General features: G+C 31.1%; 1 protein-coding gene across 1 annotated transcript; it reads left to right on the top strand.

Annotated features, from left to right (window-relative positions):
• Positions 1 to 3,086: 3,086 nt before the first annotated feature.
• Positions 3,087 to 5,829, top strand: LOC114733162 (glycerol kinase-like). Its single transcript, XM_028920570.1, has 4 exons — positions 3,087 to 3,251; positions 3,332 to 3,553; positions 3,921 to 4,887; positions 5,321 to 5,829. The coding sequence occupies exons 1-4, from the start codon at positions 3,118 to 3,120 to the stop codon at positions 5,564 to 5,566; spliced, it is 1,569 nt and encodes a 522-aa protein (XP_028776403.1). The 5' UTR covers positions 3,087 to 3,117; the 3' UTR covers positions 5,567 to 5,829.
• The last annotated feature ends 10,374 nt before the right edge of the window (positions 5,830 to 16,203 follow it).

A 16,203-nucleotide genomic window follows, 5' to 3' on the forward strand; every position in this document is an offset into this window, starting at 1 on the left:
AGTGCCTTGATGCTATGTTTGGATGGAGAAAAAATAAGGGGGAAAGGAAAACTAGAAAGCAAAATGGGAGGAGAAATGGTTTTTTCCCTGTTTGGACGAGGAAAGAAAAGTGGAAGAGAAAATGAGGTGGGTTCCACATCCCATTTTCCTCCCAACTTTTCTCTCCATGTATAAAGAGAAAATAAAAAGAAAACATATTTTTTCTCTCTACCTTACATATGTTTTTTCAGCAAAATAATATCCATTTATTTTTTTCATTTTATTTATTATTATCAAGTTTTTCTTCTATGTTTGCTTCATTGAAAAATAAAATAACTAAAATGGCAAAAATCCTTTCAAAATGGTAAAGTCGTTATTTTGGTTTTTTTAGCATTACATTACGCAAAATATTATTTTTTTTCTTTTTTTATTACAAAATTATTTGATATTAAGATATAATAACATGATAATATATCTTCATCAAATAATTTGATTTTAAATTATATGATTAAGTTAATGTAAATACGGTTTTTCATTATGATATTTAATTTGATTTTAATCAAAATATATTTTGATATAACATAAAGGGTATTTTAGTCATTCATATATTTACTCGTTTTCTTTCTTTTTTGTTTTCTTTTTTCTATCTATACATGAAAGGTGATAATATTTTCTCTCCAATGTTCTCTTTTTTCTATTTTCTCTTCTCTTATTTTCTTTCTTCTCAACTTTTTTTTTCCATCCAAAAAGAGGGTAAAGGAGCCAATAAAGAGGTGAAGTCGTGAGCTGTGAAGTTTGGTGCCTGTAGTGAGCTGCGATTAGCCCAGCGTTCATAAAAGGAGATAAAGCAAAGGGCTGCAGAATTTTTGCAGAGCGTACTCAATTTGATGTTCTTTATCTTTTCTACTAACTCAAATAAGAAAACTCAATATAATAGATACCTCTAATATCTGCCGATTGGGAAACTTCATTTAGCAGTACAATTCTAATCCTTCAAATCCTCAATGATCCTTCTCTTTCTTTTTTTCGTGATTAACTTGAGAGGTAAAGGAATTTCTTCTAATTCATTTCTGTTTGATCATGATATTCCTAGTAAGGATGTTGCTTTTAACCTTGTGTTTTGCAGTTCGTTTTAGTCTGGGAGTGAAGTTCCCTCCTCCTTTCATTTCTACTGGATGGGGAAGACGACGAACTGTGCTTTTTTCCCCCTAAAAAAAATATTAAATACATATAAGTTGAGTTGGATGACATGTCAGCAATTTTTAGTGGTATTAAATGGTATTTTTTGCCATGTAAAATAATTATTTGATGACTAAAAACAAATTATATATGATAAGGATTAAATTTGAAAATATTAAAGACTGAGTCAAAAGTTTAGAGATTGAGTTGTATCGAGTTATAGTTGAGGAAATGAGTTAGAAATGGGTTAAAACTTGAAGGACTAAAAGATTAATTTTTTTTAAAAAAAAATTAATGTGTCATGTGATGCATAAGAATGTTTTGATAAATCCTATTAACAAATTATTTTACTTTTATATTTTTTTCAGTGCTTTTTATGTTTCAAAGTACAAATTAAATAGAAGAATTTATTTGATAATTATTTTTATTGCCACGAAAGACATTGAGATTTGATACGGAAAGTATGAGTCATTTGATTTAGTTAAAAATTTTGAAAATATACGTTGTTTAAAATTTTTAAATAGTTATTTTCATACGAAACCAACCTACATGGTTTGAAGATTAATTATTCAAATCAGATAAAAAATAGTAACATGCTTTAGTAATAGAGTTCATTTCACATTAATAAGAGTTGAATCTTTCATTTTATTTAAAGTAAATTAAATATCTTTTTTGGGTCAAAACTTCTGTTCAATCTGATTACGTTGAATTTGAACATCTTAAATTTTCCCACTCTCTTTTGGTCATCAGGCATTTTGTCTCACCTTAATTCCATTTCTCACATGTTTTTTTTTTTTGACAAAACATTTTTCACATGTTTTTTAAACCAACATTTCTCACATGGTTTAAAACATCAAAAATGGGGTGCTAATTATAATTATAAATAAAAGGATCAACAGTAAAAACTTAGTTGTCAATTGTCATTGCTAAAAGTGGAAACTCAAAATCCTTTTCAATGATTTGCTAAAAAAAATAAAATCTTTTCAATAAAGTTAACTATAAATCCTTATTGACGGATAAAAATGTTAATCTTAACCCACACATTTCAAGATTAATTAATAATCAATAAGTTTTGAGACCGAAAGTAAAAACAATTAAAATAAAATTTCCCTAAAATACTACAATTTATTATTTTTTTTATTAATAAAATTTTTTATGAAAATTTTCCCTCCATTTTCCCTTTTATTTTTTGGTCCAAAAATAGAAAAAATGGGATTTCTTTGAAACAAAAAGAACTTACCATTTGGGATTCGGCATTGACCCAACCATAACGATAAGAACAACATGAAACGACATGGCAACGTGGCAGGTGAAGACCGTTCAAAGTCGTTTGGCAAATTAATGAAGGGAGAATTACAACAAAATCCCATAAAAAAAAAATAATTGCCAAAAAATCTTAATAATAATTTTAACAGTTTGTAATAATAAGTTTTATAATAAAAATAACAACTTTTAGGTTTTGTTTTTTAATTATTTTTTTTATTTGGGACGAAAGATCTTTCGGACTCATACAGTTGGTTGGTCACCACCTCCTCTTCTCGTGATCTCCGCCGCATTTCCAACTCAGCATCGTGACCTCCGAAAACATTGCTCCAATCTCATCTCATCTCATTTTTTAATCTAATCCTAATCCGTTCCCTTTTTTTCTGTTTTGGCCAGCAATCTTAAATCCACTTCTCCAAATCTGAAAAGGGCAAGAGTCGGAATCGAAATCGTTAATGAGCTTTGAAATTTTTTGATTTTATAATTGGTCATAATTTGGTCGTTTCATCAGTTTGACGGAGAATGTAAAGGCCCCTGATTTATTGGAATTTCGCGTGGGGATAAGATGATAATTATTAATTAATTATTATTTCCGTTTCTGAAGTCCCAAGCAGCATTTTAAAGTCAACTATGTCAGAACGATTGTTCATATTTAAGCCTTAAGCCTTCGGAGGAGGAAGAAGATTATTGGGAAAAATGTCGAAAGAAGAAGCTTTCATTGGGTCGATTGATCAGGGAACCACAAGCACAAGGTTCATCATCTACGATCGCTCTGCTCGGGCAATCGCATCTCACCAGGTCGAGTTTGCTCAGCACTATCCAGAAGCAGGGTAAAACCATGATTCCTTCTCTTTCTTTCTCTCCCTTTCAATTCTGGTTTTCTGATAAGTTTGTGGTGGGGCGGTGTTAGATGGGTGGAGCATGATCCAATGGAGATTTTGGAGAGCGTCAGGGTGTGTATCACCGGGGCTCTCGACCAGGCTAAGTCCGAGGGGATCAACGTGGTCAAGGGATTGAAGGCAATCGGTGTGACCAATCAGAGGGAGACTACTCTGCTTTGGAGCAAATCCACTGGGATTCCTCTGTACAACGCTATCGTTTGGATGGATGCTCGTACCAGTTCTGTTTGCAGGTACTCCTTTGAATCTCTTCGTTTTTCGTCAAGAATTCTTTTTCTGATTAATTGCCATTCGTTAGATAATATAATATGTATGATCTTATCGAGTTATTTCTGGGTCGTATATGAGTTTTGGATTTTGACAACAACTTGGGATTGAATCAGTATTACAACTATGAAATTCTTATTGAGCGTGGTCCAATGAAGAGAGTGCGATTTTCAGATTGTCCGCCGTGGCCGTAGGAAATTACATATCGTGTGTATATATTGATATTCTTGCATCTTTGGAGCTGGCCTTTATTTTGTTTCGTAGTTTTTTTGGCATTTGTTATTTATCATTATCACAAAAAGACCCTGATTTTCTTGGATCATTGTTAAACAGGAAACTGGAGAATGAGTTATCAGGTGGCAGAACCCATTTTGTGGAGACTTGTGGTCTGCCTATAAGCACTTACTTCAGTGCCACTAAACTGTTATGGTTGATGGAAAATGTGGAAGCAGTGAAGGAAGCGATTAAGAAAGGAGATGCTCTCTTTGGAACTATCGACACTTGGTTGATATGGAACCTAACTGGTGGGGTGAAGGGAGGATTGCATGTCACTGATGTTTCAAATGCATCGCGGACAATGCTGATGAATCTTAAGACTCTTGACTGGGATGAGTCCACCTTAAAAACCCTGGGCATTCCTGCGGAAATTCTGCCAAAGATTGTAAGTAATTCTGAAATCATTGGAAAGATTTCTCCGGGATGGCCAATCACCGATATCCCAATTGCTGGGTGTTTAGGTGATCAACATGCTGCCATGGTAGGACAAGCTTGCCGAAAAGGAGAGGCTAAAAGCACATATGGTACTGGTGCTTTCATACTGCTAAACACTGGCGAAGAGATAGTTACATCAACACATGGTCTTCTGACAACTTTGGCCTTTAAGCTTGGTCCGAATGCTCCTGCAAATTATGCACTGGAAGGATCAATTGCCATTGCTGGAGCTGCAGTGCAGTGGCTAAGGGATAGCCTTGGTATTATTAGTAGTGCTAAGGAGATAGAGGATCTGGCTTCACAGGTTGAGTCCACAGGTGGAGTTTATTTTGTTCCTGCTTTTAATGGATTGTTTGCTCCGTGGTGGCGTGATGATGCTCGAGGGGTTTGTATTGGAATTACAAGGTTTACAAGCAAGGCTCACATTGCCAGAGCTGTGCTTGAAAGCATGTCTTTTCAAGTGAAAGATGTCTTGGATTCAATGAAGAAAGATTCTGAGGAAACTGATAAAGATAAGAAAGAAAAAGAGGAATTCTTGCTCAGAGTGGATGGTGGCGCAACTGTTAACAACCTTTTGATGCAGATTCAGGTTTGGATGTGTTTCTTCTAATATGTGTGCACATTTATGCAGAACTTGCTGCCCTGTTTTTATGCCTTTCCTTCCACGGGCCCTGTCTTTTATGTCACAAGTGGAGCTTTGGTATTGATTCTGACTATGAAATTTTATTGCGCATTCATTTTTGCATCTCTTATGCAACACATGCTTGATTTGTTCGGATCACATGTTTCAGATTTATTTTGTAAGTGTATAATGCAGATAGCTGACTCCCTGCAAATTATAAATGAATTGAGTAATGAAGAAAAGACGTATCATGGAACTTTTATGATGTTTGGCTAACATGAGGAATATCTGTTTCATAAATTACTGACAATCTTTCTAATAATAGTTTGTTGGAAATATCTTCTAACTGAGACTTCTGATGCTGCATTCTACTAATTAGTAAAACTTTACTGTTCTATAGGCAGACTTGTTGGGAAGTCCGGTGATTAGACCAGCCGACATAGAGACAACAGCACTTGGCGCGGCCTATGCTGCCGGATTAGCTGTCGGAGTTTGGAAAGAGGAGGAGATCTTTGCTTCTGGTGAGAAGGTAAAGACCTCAACTGTTTTCCGTCCAGTATTAGCTGAGCAACTGAGGAAGAAGAAAGTGGAATCTTGGTGCAAAGCAGTAACCAGAACATTTGACTTGGCTGATCTTTCTCTTTGATTGTTTCTACTCATTGCTGTCAATTTAATGCGCTTCAGCTTCCTCATCTCTCCATTTTTTCTCGCATTCTATTACATACATATGGCATGTTACATCGTTAATTATACCTGTACACTTGTCTGAATGGCTACAGCAACCAATACAAACTAATAATGTCATTACGTATGGCATGTTACTTCGTCAATTCCAATCTTGTACACTTTTCTGAGCCGGCTGTAGAAATGAACAGAAACCAAGATGAAATGAATAATTATGGTATAAAATGTTATTTGCTTAAGGTATAAAAGATTTGGATGATGAAAACAAGGAACAACATACGCGTATATTTAAATTGGCACTGTAATTAAGATAAACCAAAGTGCTCAATTTGTCAAAAGTCCCAAACTTAGAAGCATAACTAGATGGGCTGTGGTTATATTGGTTCTATATTTGGTCAGTTCTGTTTTAATCATTATTTTATCTTAGGATGGGCTGAATCAGACATTAATTACACTCTTATTTCACCTTTATCACCATCTCTAGGTGGCCCTACTTAGTAATTCATGCTTAATTAAGGTTGGAATTATACCGCTGTCTGGCACACACACACAACCGACCAAGTATTAATCAATTTCTATTATTAGCCGGACAATATATGCCGTTAAAGTGTTTCAAGGAAATGGCATGGGCTCAAAATTGGGAGTTTCTTAGGAATATGTATAGCCCATCCTAGGCCTAGCAAACTAATTCTAGGCCCACAAACTATTCAAAGAATAGGTGATAAAATAAACGACTTTTTCTTTTTTGGTTACAAAAATAAACGACTTTAATCAATGGGGTTAGTTGCTCATTAAATCCTAGTAAAAGAAGCGTCTACATTTAATATCCAATAGTATCTTAAATAGGAGTGTTTTTAATAGGAAGATATTTATACCTAACAAAAAATTCTTAAAATATGAGCAATTTTTTCATGACGATTTGATTAGGTCAAATTCAATCATTACTGGATCTAATTAAGAGCAGATTTCTCAAAAGATTTTTTCTGCATTCAAACTTAAACTCAATCTATTTTCTTAGACCAATAAAACTTCAGTGAGGATGAAATAAAGTAAAAAAAATACAATTATTTTAACCAAATTGGATTGTATACTCGTTGAACCACTTGTGGGGGCTTTTAAAATTTTTTATGTAGATACAATTTGAAAATACGCTTTTTTTATATAAAGGAAAATTTTTTCCAGACTTCTATAAGGAAAAATATACTTTATTTGCTATTGACGTAATAGCTGTAGGTTATTTCTTGAAAAAGAAAAAAAAAACAGATAAGAAAGGTGACTAGTCAAACAGTAACGTGGTGTCATATGCATGAATATAGTAAATTTTAAACAATGCTTAATTTTTGGTTAAAAAACTTGATTCCATAAATAGGGTTAGGATGTGCCTCCAATCAATTTTTAAAACCATACGCTGATGTCTAACTCGGTCTCGTCCAGTCTTTGTGCAGCCTTGCAAGTGATTAATAATAAGGATAAGAATAATATAAAAAAAAAACTAAGAAAATATCCATGTAATTTTAAAATTACTTTACTTTCATTTACCAGAAAAATGGGGTAATCAAAAAACTTAATGTAATTCATATTCTCTTTAATCACAAAAACCATTAATATCTTTTTGATATGTTATAAAAGATTTGAACCTTAATTTAACCCTACATCTCAACCACCCTTACCACAATATTAAGTGCCTGTTTGGATCAGCATTTGCTGGTCCAAACATAGCTTAAATTTGAAGATAAGCCCGATTGAAGATGGTGTGATGTTTGGTGGGGCTTATAATGTATTGGGCTTATTGGATTTTAAGTTGTCTAAACAAGCGGTTGGAATAAGCTAGGAGGGGAAAGTTTATTTTTTTATACCTGTTTTGCAAGTGTGTCAACCGCGTTTTATTTTTCTCTCCCATCTACCATATTTCTACAAGCACACGGCAGGCGTTGTCTATATCCCCATCTTGGTGACGCCACGTGGCAACTAAAGATCCATTTTATTTATTTTTTTAAAATAAAGGTGAGACTGAGATTTATTTTGTTAGAAGAGAATTGAAATTAATAACTCATAAAAATATTAATAAAAAAAGAGAAAGTTTAGAAATCAAAATGTTGAATTTGCAGTTATAAAATTTAATTCTCGACTTCTTCATATTAAATTATTTTAATTTCATTGTATTATGTAAAATCATTTTTTTAAATCATGTTTCATTATTTATTAAAACCCATACCCATTTTGGTTATTTTACAATCAAACTTACTTTTATTCAATTATAATCCAAACAACTTTTTACCAATCTCATTTTTACAAACTAACTTTTCCAAACTCCAATCCAAACACAATTCAGCTTATCCAATTTAACTTTTACCCAACTTCACTTTTTCAAAAGTCAAATTGATAATAAGTTACTTTTTCAATCGCTAATCCAAACGGACCCTAAGTTGCTACAAAGCCAGTATATATATGTGTGTGTTTCATACTTGCATCTGAAAATGAAATATAAACAATAAATTGAAAATAAATTTGATACACATCTGCATCACTTCATAAATCTTTTCTCTTCCCCCAATGTATCCTTCTCTAACCCTAGCAAACTTAATTTAAGCATGATTAATAAAAGAGTAAATTATCTAGAGAGAGGAAAAAAATATAAGATAATCTCTTTAATTATGTATTTAGAGATGGACACTTGCCACCCAAAGCGCGTTCAAGAGGCAAGAGTGAGGTATGGTAGAGTGGAAAGAATTCAAATTTCTCTTTATGCAATAAACTAATAATATATTTTACTATTGTATTTACCTACTTATTGTTTTTTTATTCTTTTTCAAATATTGTATAAGATTAGATTAGATTAGATTTGGAATTGGAAACATTCAATGATTGGAGGCATCTACGGAGGACAGTATGATTTCCCAACAAGACTCTATATGAGCACAAAATGAAAAAGTGGTGTGTTAACTAACTAGCAAGACTCAACCAACACTACTACTAATGAGAGAAAAAGACAAATGTGGATCAATTAATGGCTAATTTGAAGAAGGTTTTAATTATTGATATAAGAACTGCTTCGTGACATGATTTTTCTAAAATATCTCCATATAAAATTAGGGTATGTACCAATTTACGAGCTAAATTAATTAGTTTTGAAAAAAATTATATATATGATAGATAAAATAGACTAGTATTTTACTACCTCTGGTTCTATTATAAGAGCTAGTTGACTAATTTGAGAAAATTAAAGAAAGAAGTTAAGTTAGTTATTTGTCATAAATATGTATTGTTTTTCTTAAAATATTCTTACTAATCAAATGTATTGGCTAGAACTACTATTGTTAAAAGGACTATCTTAGAAAAAAAATGTATAAATATTAGAGACAAAGTAGATTGGGGCCTTATATTTATATTCAAAATAAAAGTCAAACGAGGTCTTATATTAAAGATCGGAGGTAGTAAATTTTATAATCAAGTTTAAACTCTCAACTAACTTCTATATCAGGAACCAAAAAAATATAAAGGTACAAATTCTGTTATCATAGCGGATAGAATTTTGTGTTGGGGAGGGCAAGGGATATTATTACAATCTCCACTATTAGCGCATGAGAGCAGATTTATGTATTAATAATACTCTTCCCTCTTATCATTGAAAATCAACCTTGTCATGTGCTTTGTCCTCCACTGTGCCTAGTCATTTGTAGGAGTTTCTCATATAAAAAGAGTATTAAATCGATAAAATCTTACTCTTTTATTTTTATCAAAGAGTTATGGATGTTGGGGAAAAAATAGGAGTTAATTAATTTTTTATTATAATAAATAGGAGCAAAATTAAAAAAGAAGCATTAAATAAGGTACAAGTGACTTACATTTGGGACCAAAATCTCCTCCTACAAGTGACTAACAATAAGGACAAGAGTGATATATATTTATTTTGAAATAAATGATAAATTAGACAAATTTCTTAAGAATTACGTTGAAATTACATAATCTTTTTCTGAGAAATAAGGAAGTTCTACAATTTTACCAAAAATTAAAGGCTCGTATTATTTTTCCAAGACTACTTTGTAATTTTTTTAAAAAATAAAAAAAAAGTAATTTAATCTAATCTCAATAGAAATTCATACATTTTACTCAATATGTTATTGCTTCGAGCCCTTCAAGCTAATGCCAGTAATAATAAGTAGTAAACTTCAAAAGTGAATAGTGAATTTTCAATAACTGAGATAATTTATGCCGTCATGATTGTTTTTTCTATTCATAATATTCGAGTTGAGAAGTTTGATTAATGTGCGTAGAATGCTTTGCCATTTCAACCTAAATGCCATTATATGGTTTTGATTTTTCAACTATAAGATCAAAAGGAAAAAAATCTATTAATTATTTGAATTATGGCACATGATTAGGATGTTACGTAAATTTCAAAGTAGTGAGAGACTCAAACTATATATCGTCACTTAGTCTTGCTCAATCCTAGACAGGTTGCTTCGTAAAGATTTCCATTTACATGAAACAAAGAAGCACAATTTTGACTTCTTGCAAATTTTGTTTTCCACGGTATTGGAATTTCATGATTTGCGTGTCTATGATGCTGTATATAAATCATTTTAAACTAATTTTTAAAAATATTTTAAGAATAATATTCTTAAAATGAAGCTAATTGGTCGTTATAGTCTCTTTAGTTGAATGCGTGGCAAGTTTTTTTTTTTTTTGGGTCTTTGTCCTCCAAAGAATACGTAATAGTTGCTTCACGAAATTTATTATCAAAATTTGGGAGATAAGAAACATAGCATGTTGATAGGACTGACGTGTCATTTCTTTCTCAAACATAATCAACGAGAGCATATTTAGGGTTGGCATTGCGATTTTTTTGGGTCAATGTTTGAAATTGCGACGGGAGTTTTCAAAATTAAAGCAGCATTTTAATTATAATTTATAATATACAAAGTAAATATATAAAAAAAATTATATTTAAATTTGTATAAACATGCTTATAATAAACAGTTCCAAACAAGCACTCATTGGGACGATACTTATGTCAAGTTCATAAGTATAAATTTATAAGCGCACACACACATTTTAATAACTAATATTAGTAAAATAATAAGTATTCAAATGAAATTTATCAAAAATTATATGCTCTTCCGGTGTTAAATATAAGACCCAATTTATAATGTGATTTATATTGTAAAATGAGTCTTATATTTAGAATCGAAAAGAGTATTATAGGAATTGATATAAAAATAGAAACATTCATATATGAATTTGCAAATGCACATGTGTATTTTAACAATTATTAATTGTAAAATAACGAGTGTAATTAGATAACTTAACTTAATTGATATAAGTTTCCATGAAGATTACGAGCAAGATGTATGCATAGTGATATCTAGAGGTGTTTATGAGACAGGATTGGGACAACCTTATCTTGGTCCTATTTCAATAATTGGAATCGGACAGTTTTTCGGTCCTGTTTTCCATCCCATTCCAATAGTGTCCCATCCTGTTCGAAACGGGACATAACCAGGATGGGACTGGATCGTTTCATTTATTTTTATTAATTTTTTTAATCTTTTCATTTCAAAACTAAATGTATTTAGATCATAAAAACTCATAGTAAAAAATGTAAAAAAAAAAGAATTTGCCAAAAAAATGGCAATAATAGAAAATCAACAAAGAAAAATATTTCTATTTGAAAGATAGAAAATATATAAACTCAAAATATCCCCTAAAAAACATCATATAACCAAGTCAGAAAAGCTTATAAATTATAGACAATATAATTATAAAGTTATAATATTATTATATTAATAATAAAGTAAAATAAATTTATAAAATTTAAAAAGATAATATATTGAGACGAAATTGAGACGAAACACTCTAGTCCCGTCCTGTCTCAAGACATCGTTATTCCGTCCCTAAACGATTGGGACCCGGACGGGATGTGAGGACAAGAGACAAATGAACATCACTAGTGACATCTAATGTTTTTCCACATTTTTCTTATATTCTTCACCCAATAACAGAAATTCACATACTCATATCCATGGAGCATTGAATTCACAATCTTTTATTCAAATTAAGATATAAAGAGGTGTTTGGTGTGAGATGAGTCATCGACTCATGGCCTATCAATATTGGTTATTATAATTACTACCCACTACATTTCTATTGAACCGAAATACTGTCTAAATTTCAATATTAACCAAAATTTTAATATTTAACAAAAATAAATCGGGTGAGTAATTTGGCAACGTAAATTTTCAAGGTTTTTAAAATAAATATGAAAATTCCCAATGAAGACAATCAGACATAGCGTGTCGCGCGAAACATTTATGGCCTTTCTCAGAAGACCCACATTAGACTTCTCCCTTTCCCTTTCGAGAACATTCCTATCATTGAAGGTAAAAATAAAATTTAATAAGATATAATTCACCACTTGCATGTACTTCATTATAAATTTCACTGGCCCAATGAGAAGAAGGTATACACCAATATGTATATACAAAATATATCAAATCAGTCTTTTCTTTCTTTTTTAAATCATGTTTGGGACCAAATCGGAAATGTGGACTCAAATATATATGTGAAGACTTGTAAAAGTCAAAGACATGATTGAAGAGCAGCCACAAATGGCGGTAAATGTGGCATGAATGCAATTCATATCTAATAAGAGACTTGGTTCAAATTTCATTAACAATATGAGAATCTTGTTAATTTATAATTTGCAAGAAACAAAAAAGGGGACCGGACATTAAACTAGTTGAGGTATTGGTTCAAGTGTCAGTTGGTCAGACCGGGATCAACTCGGAGTCCAACCAGTCATATTAAAATAATATAATTTAACTAAAAATAACAAAATATAACAATATTAATAATCACTAATAAGAAGATATAACAATAGTTTGATTATAACAATAACAAAGCATAACAGTATTGAGAATTTTGATCTTTATGATTTATCATTGACTAAAATTAATAATCATTGATACCAAAATCATCATTAAAATTTATAGGGGTTGAGATATTAGGAGTTGAATAAAAAAAAGGACAAATAACAATATAATTATCCAAACCAGTTTATTATCGATTTACACCGGTTCAACTCCCCACAGTTCAATATCCAAACCGAACTGAACCAGGGTTTTTTGTTCTATGATAATTTGTAAGGATTTTTTCTTGTAAAAATTCTTTTAGCTTTACGGTTAATTATGAATATGGATAATTTGGTAGACCCTGAGTCATCTGCTCTCTCTTCTAAATTAAGAATTTGAAATTACAAGTAAGACTGAACTTGACCTATCGACTCAATCTCTCTTCCAAATTAAGAGATTGAAATTACAAGCGAGATTAACTTGCTACTTCTCGCCTATAAGAAACCTTCGGTACCAATAGGTTATAAAGTTATTGATGGCTCCCTACTCTTTTTGTTATCAAATACTTAAAGTAATAAATTAGGAGGATTCTGTTGAACAGCAATAATAATAGGCTCAACCACATATCTGTATTAGAGATAAAATAGGAAATATATACACATTTTTAGACAATAAACTGTTTATTAATATTTATGCCTCTTCATATTCTATAATGTAGGGAATAATGTATTTTTTAAAATTAAACAAAAGATGAAATATTGATGGGAATAATAACGCTTATGGGGTTGATGATGATGTGAAAGGGAGGCTGGTTTGAGAAAGAGGAGGAAAGAGAGAGGGAAGACTCGTGGAAGAGGAAGGAACTGAAAATGTCAAAAAAGTGGCAGCTCGTTCAGTAGTAACCAAATCCAAAACGAAACAACGTACGAAGAAGCAACCAAACCGGAAGGAACCAACTCTCACAAAAACACTCTTTTTCTTTTTCTGTGTCATCAATTGTCAAAGCCCCAGTTTCTCACGCAATCTATCAAGACAAGAAGGAAAATTGCTCAGAAAGTGAGAGAAAACAGTTGGAAAATTCGAAAAGAATTGGACCCATAAGAAGAACAACAACAAGAACAAGAAAGAATTACAAGACACATAAAGATTCTCTGAGACACTCTGACCAAACTCTCTCTCTTTTCTTCAATGCTTCTCTGACTCTGCAAACCCTGTCATCATTCCTTGTCTGCCACCTTACCCTCTTTGAAATTTTAATATATGGGCCACCATTTTCTTTTTAATCTTTTAAATATGTTACATGACATAAAATTACTCTCATATTTTATAAATTACCATTGAGAGGTTAATTTTAAAGGTTGTTATCATTATTTCAACCAAGATCTTTATTTTTCACCATATATATTTTTTCACTTAAACTTAGATAGAGGTCACTTAGCTATGGTGGAAAGCTGAGTGTAACTCGACCTTCTTGCGTAAGGTTAAGTGCTTGGTTATGAAAATCCATTTTTTCCCGCTATTATTGGTGAACCAATGAACTAGTTTAGTGATTGATTTAGTTAAGAGTTTTTCACCGGTTAATGACTTGGTGAATTTTACATTCCCCTCCCCTAACTTAATGAACTCATTTTGAGTTGAAAATAAAATATAGTAATTAGTCATACTTGTATTTTAATAATTTCGTTTTATTAGATTATAGAAATTTTATAATGTAAGTGACACCAACACTTTGCTTTCTTTTTTTTTTTTTTTTAACTGGGATCAAAAGAAACACACACAGACACAATTACCTTAAATACATGATCTTCCTCCCAACGAGGACCTGACTAGATTCAATCTTTGACTAATCCGTTTACTAAATGTAGAATGGGATTGAACTAGCTGGAAAAAACTATGGGCAAAATTTTTTAACAACATCGAATATTTTTATATTCCTAACTTTTTTGTTAGTAAAAATGAAAGAGTTAACGATAAATTAAAGTTAGATTATACATTAGATTTTTTTTAGAAATATTATATATATTTTTCTTTATATTCACAATTTTTCAGTTTTTTTTAATGATTTTTAAGTTTTTAATATGTTACTTACATGCACTTAGTTTATGACGCTTAACCGTTAACACATTGTTAAGTGTCGTACATATTATATATATATATATATATATATATAATGTTTAACCTTGGGCAAGTGTAATGGGTGCATATATATATATATATAATGTTTAACCTGGGTAAAGCGTAATGGGTAGGTAAATTCCACCCATCAGGTGAAGGAAGAGGGGGAAAAAGGAGAACTTAGGTCCATGCTTCTCCAACCCCTTCATTACTTAAAGTGACAAAGTAAAAGTCTTTGTTTATTTATTTAATCTTATCATTCCATTCTTACCTCATACTGTTATGAATTAATATGGGGCCACTTTGAAGTTCTTATTACCTCCATCTGCTTCTTACTATGCCTCTGTGACCGTCACACACACACACACAAATATGTATATTTACATATATATAGTTTGGAACAAAGTTAGTTTTGTATAACAAGGTTGCTTGCATATGAATATGCAATTAAACTTCAAAATGACTCAGATTAAAAAGGTCAACCTTAATGATAATGAATCTTTACTTGCTCGTATTTAAAAAAGATACTCAGTTCCACTCATATCCCAAAGTTTTGCACTTTATTTCTCTTCCTTTTTCACTGCTTTGAAACTTGCAAATAACCTTTCAGGTTTTGATGACATGGAATTAATAGTATATATTAAAAAAAAACATGGCCACGTCACTAGCAATTTCATGATGTAATAATTTAATTAGTTTAAATAATTATATGTATTTACACACACTAATTGTTTTTTTCCCCAAACATTCCCCTCATAAACAATAATTATCATATATACTTATTTCAGGATTATTTTTATCAACTCTTGAATATATATGTGGGTAAATACTAAATATCATTTTCAGCAAGTTGACGGTAAAAATTACTTACTTGTTTAATAGATATCTCCAGCATTAGTTAGCTAATACCAATAAAACGAACATCAAGTAAAGGATTTGAGGCCGGGTAGCAAGATAATGGAATCGGGTACAAAGAGAAGTTACTACCTCCGCTACTTAATATAGGACTTCATTTGATTTTTATTTTGGTTCTAAATATAAGACCCCAATATATTTTGTTTCTAATATTTGTATATTTTTTTCCAAGATAGTCTTTTTAATAATGGTAGTTATAGCCAATACACTTGATTAGCAAGGATATTTTAAGAAAAACAACACCTATTTATGACAAATAACTAACTTAATTTCTTTCCTTAATTTTCTCAAATTAGTTAACTGGCTCTTATAATTAGGACTGAAGGTAGTATTATATACTAGCTTCGGTCCTTAACGTAGGAGCTATTGACATTTAACTTAATCCTAAATATAAGATCTTAATCTACTTTGTCTTTTATATTTATTAATTTCTTCAAAGTAGTCCTTGTAGTGGTTGTACATATTAATGATTCCATAAAATGATAGTTTTAACTAATTAATACACATAATTAGTAATTGTATTTTAAGGAAGACAACACTTATTTATTACATATAACTAGCTTGACAAACTTTCTTAATCTAGTCAAATTAGTTAACTAACTCTTATATTAAAAATAAAATTAGTATATAATTTTAAAATGTTACATCTTTATTTGCTTGATTTGTAGTATTCTAATTAGTTAAGGTGTAGTTGGTAGCAGTAATAACATACGTTAGG

The sequence above is a fragment of the Neltuma alba genome, unplaced genomic scaffold (genome assembly GCF_004799145.2).
Source record: "Neltuma alba isolate B1F8T4 unplaced genomic scaffold, ASM479914v2 tig00002584_pilon, whole genome shotgun sequence".
Taxonomy (NCBI): Eukaryota; Viridiplantae; Streptophyta; class Magnoliopsida; order Fabales; family Fabaceae; genus Neltuma; species Neltuma alba.